A 22,364-nucleotide genomic window follows, 5' to 3' on the forward strand; every position below is an offset into this window, starting at 1 on the left:
CGAGGAGGAAATGAAAGAGGGGGGTGGTAATAACGTAGCAGTAAGGACATAGTGGAGTATAACGAGGAGGAAATAAATGAGGGGGGTGGTAATAACGTAGCAGTAAGGACATAGTGGAGTATAACGAGGAGGAAATGAATGAGGGGGTGGTAATAACGTAGCAGTAAGGACACAGTGGAGTATAACGAGGAGGAAATGAATGAGGGGGGTGGTAATAACGTAGCAGTAAGGACATAGTGGAGTATAACGAGGAGGAAATGAATGAGGGGGTGGTAATAAGTAAGGACATAGTGGAGTATAATGAGGAGGAAATGAATGAGGGGGGTGGTAATAACGTAGCAGTAAGGACACAGAGGAGTATAACAAGGAGGAAGTGAATGAGGGGATGGTAATAACGTAGTAGTAAGGACATAGAGGAGTATAACGAGGAGGAAATGAATGAGGGGGTGGTAATAACGTAGCAGTAAGGACATAGAGGAGTATAACGAGGAGGAAATGAATTAGGGGGTGGTAATAACGTAGCAGTAAGGACATGGAGGAGTATAACGAGGAGGAAATAAATGAGGGGGGTGGTAATAACGTAGCAGTAAGGACACAGAGGAGTATAACGAGGAGGAAATGAATGAGGGAAGTGGTAATAACGTAGCAGTAAGGACACAGAGTAGTATAACGAGGAGGAAATGAATGAGGAGTGGTAATAACGTAGCAGTAAGGACATAGAGGAGTATAACGAGGAGGAAATGAATGAGGGGGGTGGTAATAACGTAGCAGTAAGGACATAGAGGAGTATAACGAGGAGGAAATGAAAGAGGGGGGTGGTAATAACGTAGCAGTAAGGACATAGTGGAGTATAACGAGGAGGAAATAAATGAGGGGTGGTAATAACGTAGCAGTAAGGACACAGAGGAGTATAACGAGGAGGAAATGAATGAGGGGGTGGTAATAATGTAGCAGTAAGGACACAGAGGAGTATTACGAGGAGGAAATGAATGAGGGGGTGGTAATAACGTAGCAGTAAGGACACAGAGGAGTATAATGAGAAGGAAATGAATGAGGGGGTGGTAATAACGTAGCAGTAAGGACATAGAGGAGTATAACGAGGAGGAAATGAATGAGGGGGTGGTAATAACGTAGCAGTAAGGACATAGTGGAGTATAATGAGGAGGAAATGAATTAGGGGGTGGTAATAACGTAGCAGTAAGGACATAGTGGAGTATAACGAGGAGGAAATTAATGAGGGGGTGGTAATAACATAGCAGTAAGGACATAGAGGAGTATAACGAGGAGGAAATGAATGAGGGGGTGGTAATAACGTAGCAGTAAGGACATAGAGGAGTATAACGAGGAGGAAATGAATGAGGGGGTGGTAATAACGTAGCAGTAAGGACACAGAGGAGTATAACGAGGAGGAAATGAATGAGGGGGTGGTAATAACGTAGCAGTAAGGACATAGTGGAGTATAATGAGGAGGAAATGAATGAGGGGGTGGTAATAACGTAGCAGTAAGGACATAGTGGAGCATAATGAGGAGGAAATGAATGAGGGGGGTGGTAATAACAGAGCAGTAAGGACATAGTGGAGTATAACGAGGAGGAAATGAATGAGGGGGGTGGTAATAACGTAACAGTAAGGACATAGTGGAGTATAATGAGGAGGAAATGAATGAGGGGGTGGTAATAACGTAGCAGTAAGGACATAGAGGAGTATAATGAGGAGGAAATGAATGAGGGGGGTGGTAATAACAGAGCAGTAAGGACATAGTGGAGTATAACGAGGAGGAAATGAATGAGGGGGGTGGTAATAACAGAGCAGTAAGGACATAGAGGAGTATAATGAGGAGGAAATGAATGAGGGGGTGGTAATAACGTAGCAGTAAGGACACAGAGGCGTATAACGAGGAGGAAATATATGATGGGGTGGTAATAACAGAGCAGTAAGGACATAGAGGAGTATAATGAGGAGGAAATGAATGAGGGGGTGGTAATAACGTAGCAGTAAGGACACAGAGGAGTATAACGAGGAGGAAATGAATGAGGGGGGTGGTAATAGCGTAACAGTAAGGACATAGTGGAGTACAATGAGGAGGAAATGAATGAGGGGGTGGTAATAACGTAGCAGTAAGGACATAGTGGAGTATAACGAGGAGGGAATGAATGAGGGGGGTGGTAATAACGTAACAGTAAGGACATAGTGGAGTATAACGAGGAGGAAATGAATGAGGGGCTGGTAATAACGTAGCAGTAAGAACACAGAGGAGTATAACGAGGAGGAAATGAATGAGGGGGGTGGTAATAACGTAGCAGTAAGGACATAGAGGAGTATAACGAGGAGGAAATGAATGAGGGGGTGGTAATAACGTAGCAGTAAGGACATAGAGGAGTATAACAAGAAGGAAATGAATGAGGGGGTGGTAATAACGTAGCAGTAAGGACACAGAGGAGTATAACGAGGAGGAAATGAATGAGGGGGGTGGTAATAACATAGCAGTAAGGACATAGAGGAGTATAACGAGGAGGAAATGAATGAGGGGGGTGGTAATAACGTAGCAGTAAGGACATAGAGGAGTATAACGAGGAGGAAATGAATGAGGGGGGTGGTACTAATGTAGCAGTAAGGACATAGTGGAGTATAATGAGGAGGAAATGAATGAGGGGGGTGGTAATAACGTAGCAGTAAGGACATAGAGGAGTATAACGAGGAGGAAATGAATGAGGGGGGTGGTAATAACGTAACAGTAAGGACAGAGTGGAGTATAATGAGGAGGAAATGAATGAGGGGGTGGTAATAACGTAGCAGTAAGGACATAGTGGAGTATAACGAGGAGGAAATGAATGAGGGGGTTGGTAATAACGTAACAGTAAGGACATAGTGGAGTATAATGAGGAGGAAATGAATGAGGGGGGTGGTAATAACGTAGCAGTAAGGACATAGTGGAGTATAATGAGGAGGAAATGAATGAGGGGGTGGTAATAACGTAGCAGTAAGGACATAGTGGAGTATAACGAGGAGGAAATAAATGAGGGGGGTGGTAATAACGTAGCAGTAAGGACATAGTGGAGTATAACGAGGAGGAAATGAATGAGGGGGTGGTAATAACGTAGCAGTAAGGACACAGTGGAGTATAACGAGGAGGAAATGAATGAGGGGGGTGGTAATAACGTAGCAGTAAGGACATAGTGGAGTATAACGAGGAGGAAATGAATGAGGGGGTGGTAATAAGTAAGGACATAGTGGAGTATAATGAGGAGGAAATGAATGAGGGGGGTGGTAATAACGTAGCAGTAAGGACACAGAGGAGTATAACAAGGAGGAAGTGAATGAGGGGATGGTAATAACGTAGTAGTAAGGACATAGAGGAGTATAACGAGGAGGAAATGAATGAGGGGGTGGTAATAACGTAGCAGCAAGGACATAGAGGAGTATAACGAGGAGGAAATGAATTAGGGGGTGGTAATAACGTAGCAGTAAGGACATGGAGGAGTATAACTAGGAGGAAATAAATGAGGGGGGTGGTAATAACGTAGCAGTAAGGACACAGAGGAGTATAACGAGGAGGAAATGAATGAGGGAAGTGGTAATAACGTAGCAGTAAGGACACAGAGTAGTATAACGAGGAGGAAATGAATGAGGAGTGGTAATAACGTAGCAGTAAGGACATAGAGGAGTATAACGAGGAGGAAATGAATGAGGGGGGTGGTAATAACGTAGCAGTAAGGACATAGAGGAGTATAACGAGGAGGAAATGAAAGAGGGGGGTGGTAATAACGTAGCAGTAAGGACATAGTGGAGTATAACGAGGAGGAAATAAATGAGGGGTGGTAATAACGTAGCAGTAAGGACACAGAGGAGTATAACGAGGAGGAAATGAATGAGGGGGTGGTAATAATGTAGCAGTAAGGACACAGAGGAGTATAACGAGGAGGAAATGAATGAGGGGGTGGTAATAACGTAGCAGTAAGGACACAGAGGAGTATAATGAGAAGGAAATGAATGAGGGGGTGGTAATAACGTAGCAGTAAGGACATAGTGGAGTATAACGAGGAGGAAATTAATGAGGGGGTGGTAATAACATAGCAGTAAGGACATAGAGGAGTATAACGAGGAGGAAATGAATGAGGGGGTGGTAATAACGTAGCAGTAAGGACATAGAGGAGTATAACGAGGAGGAAATGAATGAGGGGGTGGTAATAACGTAGCAGTAAGGACATAGTGGAGTATAATGAGGAGGAAATGAATTAGGGGGTGGTAATAACGTAGCAGTAAGGACATAGTGGAGTATAACGAGGAGGAAATTAATGAGGGGGTGGTAATAACATAGCAGTAAGGACATAGAGGAGTATAACGAGGAGGAAATGAATGAGGGGGTGGTAATAACGTAGCAGTAAGGACATAGAGGAGTATAACGAGGAGGAAATGAATGAGGGGGTGGTAATAACGTAGCAGTAAGGACACAGAGGAGTATAACGAGGAGGAAATGAATGAGGGGGTGGTAATAACGTAGCAGTAAGGACATAGTGGAGTATAATGAGGAGGAAATGAATGAGGGGGTGGTAATAACGTAGCAGTAAGGACATAGTGGAGTATAATGAGGAGGAAATGAATGAGGGGGGTGGTAATAACAGAGCAGTAAGGACATAGTGGAGTATAACGAGGAGGAAATGAATGAGGGGGGTGGTAATAACGTAACAGTAAGGACATAGTGGAGTATAATGAGGAGGAAATGAATGAGGGGGTGGTAATAACGTAGCAGTAAGGACATAGAGGAGTATAATAAGGAGGAAATGAATGAGGGGGGTGGTAATAACAGAGCAGTAAGGACATAGTGGAGTATAACGAGGAGGAAATGAATGAGGGGGGTGGTAATAACAGAGCAGTAAGGACATAGAGGAGTATAATGAGGAGGAAATGAATGAGGGGGTGGTAATAACGTAGCAGTAAGGACACAGAGGCGTATAACGAGGAGGAAATGAATGATGGGGTGGTAATAACATAGCAGTAAGGACAGAGGAGTATAACGAGGAGGAAATGAATGAGGGGGGTGGTAATAGCGTAACAGTAAGGACATAGTGGAGTACAATGAGGAGGAAATGAATGAGGGGGTGGTAATAACGTAGCAGTAAGGACATAGTGGAGTATAACGAGGAGGGAATGAATGAGGGGGGTGGTAATAACGTAACAGTAAGGACATAGTGGAGTATAACGAGGAGGAAATGAATGAGGGGCTGGTAATAACGTAGCAGTAAGGACACAGAGGAGTATAACGAGGAGGAAATGAATGAGGGGGGTGGTAATAACGTAGCAGTAAGGACATAGAGGAGTATAACGAGGAGGAAATGAATGAGGGGGTGGTAATAACGTAGCAGTAAGGACATAGAGGAGTATAACAAGAAGGAAATGAATGAGGGGGTGGTAATAACGTAGCAGTAAGGACACAGAGGAGTATAACGAGGAGGAAATGAATGAGGGGGGTGGTAATAACATAGCAGTAAGGACATAGAGGAGTATAACGAGGAGGAAATGAATGAGGGGGGTGGTAATAACGTAGCAGTAAGGACATAGAGGAGTATAACGAGGAGGAAATGAATGAGGGGGGTGGTAATAATGTAGCAGTAAGGACATAGTGGAGTATAATGAGGAGGAAATGAATGAGGGGGGTGGTAATAACGTAGCAGTAAGGACATAGAGGAGTATAACGAGGAGGAAATGAATGAGGGGGGTGGTAATAACGTAACAGTAAGGACATAGTGGAGTATAATGAGGAGGAAATGAATGAGGGGGTGGTAATAACGTAGCAGTAAGGACATAGTGGAGTATAACGAGGAGGAAATGAATGAGGGGGTTGGTAATAACGTAACAGTAAGGACATAGTGGAGTATAATGAGGAGGAAATGAATGAGGGGGTGGTAATAACGTAGCAGTAAGGACATAGTGGAGTATAACGAGGAGGAAATGAATGAGGGGGGTGGTAATAACGTAGCAGTAAGGACATAGTGGAGTATAATGAGGAGGAAATGAATGAGGGGGTGGTAATAACGTAGCAGTAAGGACATAGTGGAGTATAACGAGGAGGAAATGAATGAGGGGGGTGGTAATAACGTAACAGTAAGGACATAGTGGAGTATAATGAGGAGGAAATGAATGAGGGGGTGGTAATAACGTAGCAGTAAGGACACAGAGGAGTATAACGAGGAGGAAATGAATGAGGGGGGTGGTAATAACGTAGCAGTAAGGACATAGAGGAGTATAACGAGGAGGAAATGAATGAGGGGGGTGGTAATAACGTAACAGTAAGGACATAGTGGAGTATAATGAGGAGGAAATGAATGAGGGGGTGGTAATAACGTAGCAGTAAGGACACAGAGGAGTATAACGAGGAGGAAATGAATGGGGTGGTGGTAATAACGTAGCAGTAAGGACATAGAGGAGTATAATGAGGAGGAAATGAATGAGGGGGTGGTAATAACGTAGCAGTAAGGACATAGTGGAGTATAACGAGGAGGAAATGAATGAGGGGATGGTAATAACGTAGCAGTAAGGACATAGTGGAGTATAACGAGGAGGAAATGAATGAGGGGGGTGGTAATAACGTAGCAGTAAGGACATAGTGGAGTATAACGAGGAGGAAATGAATGAGGTGGTGGTAATAAGTAAGGACATAGTGGAGTATAATGAGGAGGAAATGAATGAGGGGGGTGGTAATAACGTAGCAGTAAGGATATAGAGGAGTATAACGAGGAGGAAATGAAAGAGGGGGGTGGTAATAACGTAGCAGTAAGGACATAGTGGAGTATAACGAGGAGGAAATAAATGAGGGGGGTGGTAATAACGTAGCAGTAAGGACATAGTGGAGTATAACGAGGAGGAAATGAATGAGGGGGGTGGTAATAACGTAGCAGTAAGGACATAGTGGAGTATAACGAGGAGGAAATGAATGAGGGGGGTGGTAATAACGTAACAGTAAGGACATAGTGGAGTATAATGAGGAGGAAATGAATGAGGGGGTGGTAATAACGTAGCAGTAAGGACACAGAGGAGTATAACGAGGAGGAAATGAATGAGGGGGGTGGTAATAACGTAGCAGTAAGGACATAGAGGAGTATAACGAGGAGGAAATGAATGAGGGGGGTGGTAATAACGTAACAGTAAGGACATAGTGGAGTATAATGAGGAGGAAATGAATGAGGGGGTGGTAATAACGTAGCAGTAAGGACACAGAGGAGTATAACGAGGAGGAAATGAATGGGGGGGTGGTAATAACGTAGCAGTAAGGACATAGAGGAGTATAATGAGGAGGAAATGAATGAGGGGGTGGTAATAACGTAGCAGTAAGGACATAGTGGAGTATAACGAGGAGGAAATGAATGAGGGGATGGTAATAATGTAGCAGTAAGGACATAGTGGAGTATAACGAGGAGGAAATGAATGAGGTGGTGGTAATAAGTAAGGACATAGTGGAGTATAATGAGGAGGAAATGAATGAGGGGGGTGGTAATAACGTAGCAGTAAGGATATAGAGGAGTATAACGAGGAGGAAATGAAAGAGGGGGGTGGTAATAACGTAGCAGTAAGGACATAGTGGAGTATAACGAGGAGGAAATAAATGAGGGGGGTGGTAATAACGTAGCAGTAAGGACATAGTGGAGTATAACGAGGAGGAAATGAATGAGGGGGGTGGTAATAACGTAACAGTAAGGACATAGTGGAGTATAATGAGGAGGAAATGAATGAGGGGGTGGTAATAACGTAGCAGTAAGGACACAGAGGAGTATAACGAGGAGGAAATGAATGAGGGGGGTGGTAATAACGTAGCAGTAAGGACATAGAGGAGTATAACGAGGAGGAAATGAATGAGGGGGGTGGTAATAACGTAACAGTAAGGACATAGTGGAGTATAATGAGGAGGAAATGAATGAGGGGGTGGTAATAACGTAGCAGTAAGGACACAGAGGAGTATAACGAGGAGGAAATGAATGAGGGGGTGGTAATAACATAGCAGTAAGGACAGAGGAGTATAACCAGGAGGAAATGAATGAGGGGGTGGTAATAACGTAGCAGTAAGGACATAGGCCCTCATTCCGAGTCGTTCGCTCGGTAATTTTCTTCGCATCGCAGTGAAATTCCGCTTAGTACGCATGCGCAATATTCGCACTGCGACTGCGCCAAGTAATTTTACAATGAAGATAGTATTTTTACTCACGGCTTTTTCTTCGCTCTGGCGAACGTAGTGTGATTGACAGGAAATGGGTGTTACTGGGCGGAAACACGGCATTTTCGGGGCGTGTGGATAAAAACGCTACCGTTTCCGGAAAAAACGCAGGAGTGGCCGGAGAAACGGGGGAGTGTCTGGGCGAACGCTGGGTGTGTTTATGACGTCAAACCAGGAACGACAAGCACTGAACTGAACGCAGATGCCGAGTAAGTCTGAAGCTACTCTGAAACTGCTAAGTAGTTTGTAATCGCAATATTGCGAATACATCGGTCGCAATTTAAAGAAGCTAAGATACACTCCCAGTAGGCGTATGCTTAGCGTGAGCAACTCTGCTAAATTCGCCTTGCGAGCGATCAACTCGGAATGAGGGCCATAGTGGAGTATAATGAGGAGGAAATTAATGAGGGGGGTGGTAATAACATAGCAGTGAGGACATAGTGGAGTATAACGAGGAGGAAATGAATGAGGGAGTGGTAATAACGTAGCAGTAAGGACACAGAGGAGTATAACGAGGAGGAAATGAATGAGGGGGTGGTAATAACGTAGCAGTAAGGACATAGTGGAGTATAACGAGGAGGAAATGAATGAGGGGGTGGTAATAACGTAGGGCTGCCCGTCAAAAATTAAAAAAGGGTATAATAGAGGCAAAAAGGGCCTTTTCTGTTAAACTCGAAAGCAAGTTTAAAAATGATAAAGATGCAAAAAGTCTGTGGAAAGGTATTCAAGATATCTCTGACTACAAAGTTAATAAGAACCCCTCTCATAAAGAGGCTGACAGTTCCCTAGGGGAGACATTAAACATATTTTACTCTCGTTTTGATAGCATGGCTGTTTCCCCTGTAGACTGGGATGGGAATCTGGAGAACGCGGAGCCCCTGGTACTGGATGAATTGTCTGTCAGACGGTGCTTTGCCAGTTCTAAATCAGGTAAGGCCCCCGGCCCAGATGGGATTCCGGGAAATGTTATCAAGACATGTGCTGAGCAGTTGGCTGGGATTTTTACTATAATTTTTAACCTTTCTCTTGCCACTTGTCATGTGCCTAAGTGTTTTAAGTCATCTATTATTGTCCCGGTCCCCAAAAATGGTAAGGCCAGTGAGCCAAACGATTACCGACCAATTGCTCTGACATCTCTTATAATGAAGGCCTTTGAAAGATTGGTTATGGGACACATAAAAAAAAGTATCCCAGCCAATCTGGATCCTTTTCAATTTGCATATAAAGCAAATAGGTCGACAGATGACGCTGCTATCACCTTGATTCATCGTGTGGCTACCCATCTAGAATCCACATGTTCCTCTGCGAGAATTTTGTTCGTGGATTACAGTTCGGCATTTAATACAGTAATCCCAACATCATTAGTGTTTAAATTATCTGAGTTGGGATTGAATAACTTTGTATGTAGATGGATCTTGGATTTCTTGACTAACAGGCCCCAATCTGTTAGATTGTACAATTCCCTGTCAAGCGAACTTGTAATCAGTACAGGGGTGCCTCAGGGTTGTGTACTGAGTCCCCTGCTGTACTCTCTGTTTACCTATGATTGCCATTCAAATTCGGAGTCAGTTCACATTATTAAATTTGCCGATGATATCGCAGTCGTAGGTTTAATAAGTAAGGACGATGAGTCAGAATATAGATCTGAGGTCGCTAGGTTAGAAGCTTGGAGTCAAACTAATCACTTAATTTTAAATGTAAAAAAAACAAAAGAAATGATTGTAGATTTTAGGAAAATTCACATGCAGCCTTCTTGTCCCCTAGTCGTAAATAACCAGGTTGTGGAGACAGTTGAGTCCTTTAAATTCCTGGGTATTAACATCTCCAATGACCTGTCTTGGGGTATCCATACACGATGTGTTGTTAAAAAATCTCAACAACGCCTGTTTTTATTGAGGAAAATGCGCATGGCAGGGATACGTAAGGAGATTTTAGTAAACTTTTATTCAGCAATTTTAGAGAGTGTCCTCACATACGGAATTATAGTATGGTTTGGAAACTGTACTGCTATAGAACGTAAGTCCCTTCAGAGAGTGGTTAAAACTGCAAGTAGAGTAATTGGAGTCAGCCTGCCCTGTATTCAGGATATATATGAAAAAAGGCTCCTCACTAAGGTGAAAAGTATTCTGGGAGATCTATCTCATCCAAATGGGGGGATGTTTTCTGTGTTGCCATCTAATAGGCGTTACCGTTCTATTCTTTGTCGGACAAACCGGTTAAGGGGTAGTTTTTTCCCAAAAGCAATAAACATGTTAAACCAGATAGGACCGAGATAAATTGACAATTGGGAATGTCTTGGGTTTAGGAGTGCTCTCTTCGTTCTGTTCTTATGGTCTCTGTATATGCTTGCTTTTTAGTTTCGTTGATTGTTCATTGAACTATTGATGACAATAAAGTATTATTATTATTAGTAAGGACATAGTGGAGTATAATGAGGAGGAAATGAATGAGGGGGTGGTAATAACGTAGCAGTAACGACATAGTGGAGTATAACGAGGAGGAAATGAATGAGGGGATGGTAATAATGTAGCAGTAAGTACATAGTGGAGTATAATGAGGAGGAAATGAATGAGGGGGTGGTAATAATGTAGCAGTAAGGACATAGTGGAGTATAATGAGGAGGAAATGAATGAGGGGGTGGTAATAACGTAGCAGTAAGGACATAGTGGAGTATAACGAGGAGGAAATGAATGAGGGGATGGTAATAATGTAGCAGTAAGTACATAGTGGAGTATAATGAGGAGGAAATGAATGAGGGGGTGGTAATAACGTAGCAGTAAGGACATAGTGGAGTATAATGAGGAGGAAATGAATGAGGGGATGGTAATAATGTAGCAGTAAGGACACAGAGGAGTATAACGAGGAGGAAATGAATGAGGGGGGTGGTAATAACATAGCAGTAAGGACATAGTGGAGTATAACGAGGAGGAAATGAATGAGGGGATGGTAATAATGTAGCAGTAAGTACATAGTGGAGTATAATGAGGAGGAAATGAATGAGGGGGTGGTAATAACGTAGCAGTAAGGACATAGTGGAGTATAATGAGGAGGAAATGAATGAGGGGGTGGTAATAACGTAGCAGTAAGGACATAGAGGAGTATAACGAGGAGGAAATGAATGAGGGGGTGGTAATAACGTAGCAGTAAGGACACAGAGGAGTATAACGAGGAGGAAATGAATGAGGAGGTGGTAATACCGTTGCAATAAGGACGTTATATGGACCTACAATTCCGCAGACTTTGGAAGGGACCGTTCCCCTAAGCCGGGCGTGGTGAGGCAGCCAGTAATCATACAGGCCTCTTCTTTCTGAGCCTGGGATATGTGGGGAACGGGTGGTGAGAGGGAAGGGGGGTCCCTCTACACATTTCACCCCCCCACAACGTGTCTGTGACATCATCACACCCCATCCTGCCCACTGCCCTGGGAGACGGGAGGGTGATCTACTCTGACAGGAGTCTCGGAGAACTCCTCCAAATTCAGGAGTCTCCCGGAACGTCCGGAATTCTAAGCAAGTATTCTGTAAAATTACTATTCTGCCAAATTATTCATGAACCCCAATAGCCCTGTGTTATGCTAGACTCCGGTCATTTTATATAAATGTGATGAATATTACCAGCTATTTATATGGTGCACACATATTCCGCAGCGCTGTACAGAGAATATATGGCCATTCACATCAGTCCCTGCCCCAGTGGAGCTTACAATCTAAATTCCCTTGCACATGTACACGCACACACACTCACACTAGGGTTCATTTTTGCCTGGAACTAATCAACCTACCAGTATATTTTTGGATTGTGGGAATAAACCGGAGTACCCGGAGGAAACCCACGCAACCATGGGGAGAACATACAAACTCCACACAGTTAGAGCCACGGTGGGAATCGAACCCATGACCTCAGTGCTGTGAGGCAGTAATGCTAACCACTACACTGTCCGTGCTGTCCCAGTGATCACCCTTCTAGTTTGAGGCATCACGTGGCATCATGGTTGTGTCGATATGGCCACCCCTTTAGTGACGTGACCCCCTGCTCCCTGGAGCCTTTCGCCTCCTCCTTCTACAGTCACAGGGACAAGGGGGTCTATGTACTATGGGGGTTATTCAGGTTTGTTAGCAAACCAAAAGAGCACACTAATGGGCAAAATCATGTGCACTGCAGGTGGGTCAGATGTAACATGTGCAGAGAGATGTTGGGCTGCACTGCAGCTGGAGCAGATATAACATGTGCAGAGAGATGTTGGGCTGCACTGCAGGTGGGTCAGATGTAACATGTGCAGAGAGATGTTGGGCTGCACTGCAGCTGGGGCAGATATAACATGTGCAGAGAGATGTTGGGCTGCACTGCAGGTGGGGCAGATGTAACATGTGCCGAGAGAGTTAGATTTGGGTGGGTTATATTGTTTCTGTGCAGGGTAAATACTGCAATTTAGAATTCAGTTTGAACACACCCCACCCAAAAATTAACTCTCTCTGCACGTTACATCTGCCCCACCTGCACTGCACATGGTTTTGCCCATTAGGGTGCCTTTTTGGTTTGCTAACAATAAGGCCCCAGGACTCTAGGTGTCGCTCCTCTCATTTATTTGTGGATCCGCCCACTGTATGTTGCTGCATGAAAGGTTAATATACACCACTGCGGTCTATGTTGCCGCCACATGAAGAATAACGGTGAGAGTGATCGTACCTCTGTGGTGCCTCGCCCGCTCCCTCTGGCTGGACTTCCTCTGCTCTCTGTGCTGCTTCCTCCCCTTGGAGTGAGTCCCTGGGGGACGGTTTTCTCTCTCATTATAAGGGAAATCAAAGCTTTGGAACTCCTCCGGTCTCCGAGCACTTGGCTGCCCCGAATTCCCGGCCTCCACCTGGAAGGGGGAGCCCATAACCTCCTCTCCGGCTATAAAAGATAACATCCCGCCATGAGTCCTAGCCTTCACGCCCGCCCCGGACCTCCTGTGAGGCCGGTCGTGGTGATCCTCGGTCCACGGCTCCTCGCTGTACTTGTTCTCCGAGACTCTCTTACGCTTGGCCTTGGGCTGGAACGCGTTGGAACACATCAAGCCAGTCATTACTATGAGCAGGACGAGGCCGAGCTGGGGAAGGCTGCTGAATAGAGACGCCATTCTTCTGTGCCACGCACCTGTGAGACCAATGAGAGACGAGAGTCAGTAACAAGCACTGTGACATAAGGACAACACATTGCAGAATCATTCTGAGTGTCTGTCTGCTGTTCCTCGGACCCTCAGCGAGGGCTCAGACTAGGCGAGGGCAAGATCCATTAATCAGAGTATAGAGTCACGGCAGTTCTAAGATGAGCAGAAATCTACATGACAGAGTTGTTAGCAAATCAAAAAAGCAAGCAACTGGGCAAAACCATGCTGCACTGCAGGTGCGGCAGATGTAACATGTGCAGAGTTAGATGTTGGGCTGCACTGAAGGTGGGGCAGATGTAACATGTGCAGAGAGAGTTAGATGTTGGGCTGCACTGCAAGTGGGGCAGATGTAACATGTGCAGAGAGGGAGTTAGATGTTGGGCTGCACTGCAGGTGGGCAGATATAACATGTGCAGAGAAAGTTAGATTTGGGTGGGTTATTTTGTTTCTGTGCAGGGTAAATACTGTCTGCTTTATTTTTACACTGCAATTTAGACTTCAGTTTGAACACACCCCACCCAAATCTAACTCTCTCTGCACATGTTACAGCTGGATGGGGCCCACACCCTGCTTCAATACGGCCGACTAGGAGACGCAGAAGGAACGCAGCGCCAGCCGTCCTCCTCTACATACAGGACAACCACACTTACAGGCTGGACTTGTATCAGGGACGTGCAGTCAGGGGAGGCAGGGGAGGCAGTGCCTTCCCTGTGATAAATTATTAAAAGAACAAAAAGAAGATACTTATGACACATGTTCTGTGTCATAAGTATGTTCTTTATTTTATTCTAATAATTTTAAGGGGTTAAATAGGTTTGGGAGGCACTGATAGCAGTGCCTCCCGTAGATAATGGAAACGGGGATCGAGCGGGGGGTGGGGCCAAGAAGTGGGCTGTAAAAGCCCATTGAAAAACATAGGCAAAGCGGCACCTATAGAAGTGCCTCACTGTCAGCAAGGAAGAAATGATTGGACAGCGGATCCAGTGCTGGATCCGCTGGTCCAATCATCCATACGAGGCGGCGGGACAGTAATCTGCTCCCCTCCCTTCATCCCCCGTAGTCCGTCACCTGCTGCTGCCTGCTGGCGATCATGTCAGGGACGGGACCCTGTGTAGAAGACAGCGGCGGCAGCGCTCCTGGAGCCGGCGTCTGAAGGCAAGTGGAGAAAGTTGAGTAGCGGCGGCTGGCGCTGTCCTCCTCCAGCCGCAGCAGGTGTCTCTGTGTGTGCAGCGGAGCCGCGTCCGGAGTGCAGGGACAGCGAGAGGCGCCTGTGGTGAGTACAGCACATCCATCCATCCATCCCTCTCTCTCTCCCTCCCTCTCTCTCTCCCTCCCTCTCTCCCCCTCTCCCTCCCTCCCTCTCTCTCTCCCTCTCTCTCCCTCCCTCTGCCTCTCTCCCTCTCTCTCCCTCTCTCCCCCTCTCTCTCCCTCCCTCTCTCTCTCTCTCTTCCTCTCCCTCTCTCCCTCTCTCTCCCTCCCTCTCCCTCTCTCTCCCCCTCTCCCTCCTCTCTCTCTCCCTCTCCCTCCCTCTCTCTCCGGCCTGTGCATTGATATATATAAGCATAACTTCCAGTTTTTGCAGGTGCCGGCCCTAATGGATTCTACTGGACAAGTGGACGTGACCGGCGTGGGATGTAGGTAAGTAATCTGTCTCTCATTTTTACAGGTACCCCTATTGGATTCTACTGGACAAGTAGACGTGATTCTCGGCGTGGGATGTAGGTAAGTATGTGTGAGTGTGTAAGTGTGTTTTTAATAAACTTTTACTTTCACGGTGTGTGTGTTGTGTTTTTATTTGGGTATTTTTGTTGTTGTAGAACTACAGGTACCAGCGGGCCCGTTATTTCCCCAAGTACAAGCAAGCGGGGGAGGCTTGCTGGGCCTTGTACTTCCACAACAAAAAACAATACTCTTTTGTTTTACACACATGGCTATCAGCCTGGCACCCACCGCCCAGGGGTGCTGGGGACAGCCTCGGGCTTCACCCCTGGCCCTTGGGTGCCTGGAGGGGGGGGGGACCCTTGATTTAAGGGGTCCCCACTCCTCCAGGGAGCCCCGGCCAGGGGTGACTAGTTGGGGGGGTAATGCCACGGCCGCAGGGACCTACATAAATGTGTCCCCCGGCTGTGGCATTATGTCCCTGGCTAGTGGAGCCCGGTGCTGGTTTTAAAAATATGGGGGACCCCTACATCTTTTGTCCCCCGTATTTTTGGAACCAGGACCGGACTAAGAGCCCGGTGCTGGTTGTCTAAATACGGGGAACCCCTGTCAATTTTTTTCCTTGTATTTAAACAACCAGGACCAGCTCAAAGAGCCCGATGCTGGTTATACTTAGGAGGGGGGGACCTCACGCATTTTTTTTTTTTCATTTTTTAACCCATTCAGACCCTTTTCCATTAAGTTAATGGAAGCCCTGGACAACAAAATTGCATTCATGTCCTCCTCCCACTCCCTTCCCAAACACTAATTTATTTATTTATTTTCTATGCAAATGTACAAAATATCACAAGTATGATGAGCAGGCAGGTAGCAGGCATTGGCGGCATTGGACTGAGATGCATATTAGTGGTGGAGGGCTGGGTCAGTTGATGGTGGGTGAGTTTGTAAGCCATTGGCGGTGGCAGCAAGCAGCGGCTCAGGGCAAGTAGCGGGCATTGGCGCGGCGGCGGTAGGGGCCATCGGCAGGATTCGGCGGACATTATGGATGTAGTGCCTCACCAGCCACTGACCTCACCGCACGCCACTGACTTGTATACATGAAGCATTAGGCTGCAGTAAGTACAATACAGTGTGTTGGAAGTGTACAAGTACCTACCTATGATGTGGTGCCAGGGGTCTGCCTGGCACTCACTACTAATTACCAATAGATGACTTCACAAACAATTGTCTATCCATAGACTGAACTGTTCTGATGGGCCTGTAAGCGTATGGTGGGCATGACACCCGAGGGTCACCCACAGAGGGCAGCCTGCGACGCAGACACCCTATTACAGGATTGTCGGGGGAAAGGTCATTTGTTATTAAATATAAGGGCATCATAAGATGACAGGAAAGTTCTGTATTTCTAGGACGTCCGCCTGCTAAAGCCCCGGGGAGCTGCGTTCAGCAGGGGCGATGTAACAGCAGAGACACCGGATACAGCGCGACCGGCCTGCGGACAGCGACACGATCTCCGTACGTTGTTCTGACTGATGTAATACAAGTGGGGTCATTTCTCTTCCTGCCACTTACATCCTCACAGCAAATCCGCAGCACGGTGTCCATGTCACATCGTCTACTGGCACGGATCACATATCACTCAGCGCAGCTTCTGGTTACACAGTGTACAGACAGGTGGGACACAGCAGGGTGTGTATAACGTACACTCCCATCAGCCGTACCATTATATATATATATATATATATATCGTGGTGAGAGGGCTTGTGTCTCACCACAATTGCCCACATTCTGGTAGGATCTGCTCCCTCCTAGACCTTCACATTCTGCACCTGCAGTGGAGATTTATAACTCCGGGCTTTCTGGATTGCACAGCTGCCACTGGAAAAACAGAAGTCCAGGTTTTCCAGCTCACCCTGAGACACCAAAAAGTCAGACGCAAGAGAGGGGTTTAAAAATCCTATTCACCCGCTACACAGGGCACTGATGCCTGTTAGGGGTCAGCGAGTAGGCTGCAGTTCTATAGTGCCAGGGACTGTGGACGTTTGGCTGTGCCAGTAGAGCATGGCAGACTGATTGCTGACCACAAGGAGTTCTAGGACTTTTTATGTTTGTGTGCTTATTTTCTGTTTATACCTGTGTTTCCTGGCCTAAGCCTGTATATGCTGCTCTACTGTAGTGTCTGATGCCAGTAAAGACACTGTGTTTTAACTAAAAGACCTGACTCACATTTCCTTATTACCAGTACCCATTTTACTATATATATATATATATATATATATATATATATATATACACATATATATATATATATATATATATATATACATACATACACTTGACGATAAAGGCGGCACTCTGGAGACGGTTCAATACAATGTTTCGGCTTAGTAGCCGTCTTCAGGAAAAACGTTTTACCTGAGGACGGCTACTAAGCCGAAACATGTAGAAATAAACAAGGATACTTTTCCACTGCATTGAACCATCTCCAGAGTGCCGAATATATCGTCAAGTCTATGGGAGTTGCTTTTCTCCAGGAGGGCACCGGAGCATGCTGTTACATTAGAGGGAGTGCCGGGTTTGCATTACCTTTTATATATATATATATATATATATATGTTCAGTATATATGTCCACAATCAGCGCTGGAATAGATATTGCTCAGATAAATCTCATTGAAGGCAGATATTGTATATGATGAGAGATCTAGCTGAATAGGTGAACAATGCATTTTTACCCTATGCGTTTTGTATATCAATACAACTTTAAGATTTTTCAAACATCAGTACTGTGAATGACGTGGGTCTATCTATCTATCTATATCCACCCATCAGACATAACATAGTAAGGAGCTGAGTGACTTTGACGAGGGGAAAAGTTTGATGGCTAGATGGCTGGGTCAGAGCATCTCCAATATAGCAGGACTTGGAAGGTGTTCCCCGTAGGCAGTGGATAGTATCTACCACACCTGGTCCACAGACGGACAACTGGTAACTGGGTCATGGATGCCAAACGCTCACTGTTGCATATCTAGTGTGAAGGCAAGCCCATCTGGTCTTATCCCACAGCGAAGCTGGACTGATCCTACAGCAAAGGCTAGCCTGTCTCGTCCTATCCCACAGCGAAGCTGGACTGATCCTACAGCAAAGGCTAGCCTGTCTCGTCCTATCCCACAGAGAAGCTGGACTGATCCTACAGCAAAGGCTAGCCTGTCTCATCCTACCCCACAGCGAAACTGGACTGATCCTACAGCAAAGGCTAGCCTGTCTCATCCTATCCCACAGCGAAGCTGGACTGATCCTACAGCAAAGGCTAGCCTGTCTCATCCTACCCCACAGCGAAACTGGACTGATCCTACAGCAAAGGCTAGCCTGTCTCGTCCTATCCCACAGCGAAGCTGGACTGATCCTACAGCAAAGGCTAGCCTGTCTCGTCCTATCCCACAGCGTAGCTGGACTGATCCTACAGCAAAGGCTAGCCTGTCTCGTCCTATCCCACAGAGAAGCTGGACTGATCCTACAGCAAAGGCTAGCCTGTCTGGTCCTACCCCACAGCGAAACTGGACTGATCCTACAGCAAAGGCTAGCCTGTCTGGTCCTACCCCACAGCGAAACTGGACTGATCCTACAGCAAAGGCTAGCCTGTCTCATCCTACCCCACAGCGAAGCTGGACTGATCCTACAGCAAAGGCTAGCCTGTCTCGTCCTACCCCACAGCGAAGCTGGACTGATCCTACAGAAAAGGCTAACCTGTCTCGTCCTGTCCCACAGAGAAGCTGGACTGATCATACAGCAAGGGCTAGCCTGTCTCGTCCTACCCCACAGCGAAGCTGGACTGATCCTACAGCAAAGGCTAGCCTGTCTCGTCCTGTCCCACAGAGAAGCTGGACTGATCATACAGCAAGGGCTAGCCTGTCTCGTCCTACCCCACAGCGAAGCTGGACTGATCCTACAGCAAAGGCTAGCCTGTCTCGTCCTATCCCACATCGAAGCTGGACTGATCCTACAGCAAGGGCTAGCCTGTCTCGTCCTATCCCACAGAGAAGCTGGACTGATCCTACAGCAAGGGCTAGCCTGTCTCGTCCTATCCCACAGAGAAGCTGGACTGATCCTACAGCAAGGGCTAGCCTGTCTCGTCCTATCCCACAGCGAAGCTGGACTGATCATACAGAAAAGGCTAACCTGTCTAGTCCTATACCACAGCGAAGCTGGACTGATCCTACAGCAAAGGCTAACCTGTCTCATCCTATCCCACAGCGAAGCTGGACTGATCCTACAGCAAAGGCTAGCCTGTCTCGTCCTGTCCCACAGAGAAGCTGGACTGATCATACAGCAAGGGCTAGCCTGTCTCGTCCTGTCCCACAGAGAAGCTGGACTGATCATACAGCAAGGGCTAGCCTGTCTCGTCCTACCCCACAGCGAAGCTGGACTGATCCTACAGCAAAGGCTAGCCTGTCTCGTCCTATCCCACATCGAAGCTGGACTGATCCTACAGCAAGGGCTAGCCTGTCTCGTCCTATCCCACAGAGAAGCTGGACTGATCACACAGCAAAGGCTAGCCTGTCTCGTCCTATCCCACATCGAAGCTGGACTGATCCTACAGCAAAGGCTAGCCTGTCTCGTCCTACCCCACAACGAAGCTGGACTGATCCTACAGCAAAGGCTAGCCTGTCTCATCCTACCCCACAGCGAAGCTGGACTGATCCTACAGCAAAGGCTAGCCTGTCTCGTCCTACCCCACAGCGAAGCTGGACTGATCCTACAGCAAAGGCTAGCCTGTCTCGTCCTATCCCACATCGAAGCTGGACTGATCCTACAGCAAGGGCTAGCCTGTCTCGTCCTATCCCACAGAGAAGCTGGACTGATCATACAGCAAAGGCTAGCCTGTCTCGTCCTATCCCACATCGAAGCTGGACTGATCCTATAGCAAAGGCTAGCCTGTCTCGTCCTACCCCACAACGAAGCTGGACTGATCCTACAGCAAAGGCTAGCCTGTCTCATCCTACCCCACAGCGAAGCTGGACTGATCCTACAGCAAAGGCTAGCCTGTCTCGTCCTACCCCACAGCGAAGCTGGACTGATCCTACAGCAAAGGCTAGCCTGTCTCGTCCTATCCCACAGAGAAGCTGGACTGATCCTACAGCAAAGGCTAGCCTGTCTGGTCCTATCCCACAACGAAGCTGGACTGATCCTACAGCAAAGGCTAGCCTGTCTCGTCCTACCCCACAGCGAAGCTGGACTGATCCTACAGCAAAGGCTAGCCTGGCTCGTCCTATCCCACAGCGAAGCTGGACCGATCCTACAGCAAAGGCTAGCCTGTCTCGTCCTACCCCACAGCGAAGCTGGACTGATCCTACAGCAAAGGCTAGCCTGTCTCGTCCTACCCCACAGAGAAGCTGGACTGATCATACAGCAAGGGCTAGCCTGTCTCGTCCTACCCCACAGCGAAGCTGGACTGATCCTACAGCAAAGGCTAGCCTGTCTCGTCCTATCCCACATCGAAGCTGGACTGATCCTACAGCAAGGGCTAGCCTGTCTCGTCCTATCCCACAGAGAAGCTGGACTGATCATACAGCAAAGGCTAGCCTGTCTCGTCCTATCCCACATCGAAGCTGGACTGATCCTACAGCAAAGGCTAGCCTGTCTCGTCCTACCCCACAACGAAGCTGGACTGATCCTACAGCAAAGGCTAGCCTGTCTCATCCTACCCCACAGCGAAGCTGGACTGATCCTACAGCAAAGGCTAGCCTGTCTCGTCCTACCCCACAGCGAAGCTGGACTGATCCTACAGCAAAGGCTAGCCTGTCTCGTCCTATCCCACAGAGAAGCTGGACTGATCCTACAGCAAAGGCTAGCCTGTCTGGTCCTATCCCACAACGAAGCTGGACTGATCCTACAGCAAAGGCTAGCCTGTCTCGTCCTACCCCACAGCGAAGCTGGACAGATCCTACAGCAAAGGCTAGCCTGGCTCGTCCTATCCCACAGCGAAGCTTGACCGATCCTACAGCAAAGGCTAGCCTGTCTCGTCCTACCCCACAGCGAAGCTGGACTGATCCTACAGCAAAGGCTAGCCTGTCTCGTCCTACCCCACAGCGAAGCTGGACTGATCCTACAGCAAAGGCTAGCCTGTCTCGTCCTACCCCACAGCGAAGCTGGACTGATCCTACAGCAAAGGCTAGCCTGTCTCGTCCTATCCCACAGAGAAGCTGGACTGATCCTACAGCAAAGGCTAGCCTGTCTGGTCCTATCCCACAACGAAGCTGGACTGATCCTACAGCAAAGGCTAGCCTGTCTCGTCCTACCCCACAGCGAAGCTGGACTGATCCTACAGCAAAGGCTAGCCTGGCTCGTCCTATCCCACAGCGAAGCTGGACCGATCCTACAGAAAAGGCTAACCTGTCTCGTCCTATCCCACATCGAAGCTGGACCGATCCTACAGCAAAGGCTAGCTTGTCTCGTCCTTTACCACAGAGAAGCTGGACTGATCCTACAGCAAAGGCTAGCCTGTCTCGTCCTTTACCACAGAGAAGCTGGACTGATCCTACAGCAAAGGCTAGCCTGTCTCATCCTATCCCACAGAGAAGCTGGACTGATCCTACAGCAAAGGCTAGCCTGTCTGGTCCTATCCCACAACGAAGCTGGACTGATCCTACAGCAAAGGCTAGCCTGTCTCGTCCTTTACCACAGAGAAGCTGGACTGATCCTACAGCAAAGGCTAGCCTGTCTCAACGTATACCACAGCGAAGCTGGACTGATCCTACAGCAAAGGCTAGCCTGTCTCGTCCTACCCCACAGCAAAGCTGGACTGATCCTACAGCAAAGGCTAGCCTGTCTCGTCCTACCCCACAGCGAAACTGGACTGATCCTACAGCAAAGGCTAGCCTGTCTCGTCCTACCCCACAGCGAAACTGGACTGATCCTACAGCAAATGCTAGCCTGTCTCAACGTATACCACAGCGAAGCTGGACTGATCCTACAGCAAAGGCTAGCCTGTCTCGTCCTACCCCACAGCGAAACTGGACTGATCCTACAGCAAAGGCTAGCCTGTCTGGTCCTATCCCACAGCGAAGCTGGACTGATCCTACAGCAAAGGCTAGCCTGTCTCGTCCTATCCCACAGAGAAGCTGGACTGATCCTACAGCAAAGGCTAGCCTGTCTCGTCCTATCCCACAGAGAAGCTGGACTGATCCTACAGCAAAGGCTAGCCTGTCTCATCCTACCCCACAGAGAAGCTGGACTGATCCTACAGCAAAGGCTAGCCTGTCTCGTCCTATCCCACAGCGAAGCTGGACTGATCCTACAGCAAAGGCTAGCCTGTCTCGTCCTATCCCACAGCGAAGCTGGACTGATCCTA

General features: G+C 47.4%; 1 protein-coding gene across 2 annotated transcripts in view; it reads right to left on the reverse strand.

Moving 5' to 3' along the window:
• The window catches only part of DRAXIN (dorsal inhibitory axon guidance protein), a 171,086-nt gene that overhangs the window by 52,734 nt on the left and 95,988 nt on the right, over nucleotides 1–22,364 (reverse strand). For both annotated transcript variants that reach the window (XM_063943877.1, XM_063943878.1), the window contains exon 2: nucleotides 12,893–13,342. In XM_063943877.1, coding sequence (XP_063799947.1) covers nucleotides 12,893–13,342 — 450 coding nt within the window. The remainder of the gene's footprint in view (nucleotides 1–12,892; nucleotides 13,343–22,364) is intronic.

The sequence above is a fragment of the Pseudophryne corroboree genome, chromosome 10, assembly GCF_028390025.1.
Source record: "Pseudophryne corroboree isolate aPseCor3 chromosome 10, aPseCor3.hap2, whole genome shotgun sequence".
Classification (NCBI taxonomy): domain Eukaryota; kingdom Metazoa; phylum Chordata; class Amphibia; order Anura; family Myobatrachidae; genus Pseudophryne; species Pseudophryne corroboree.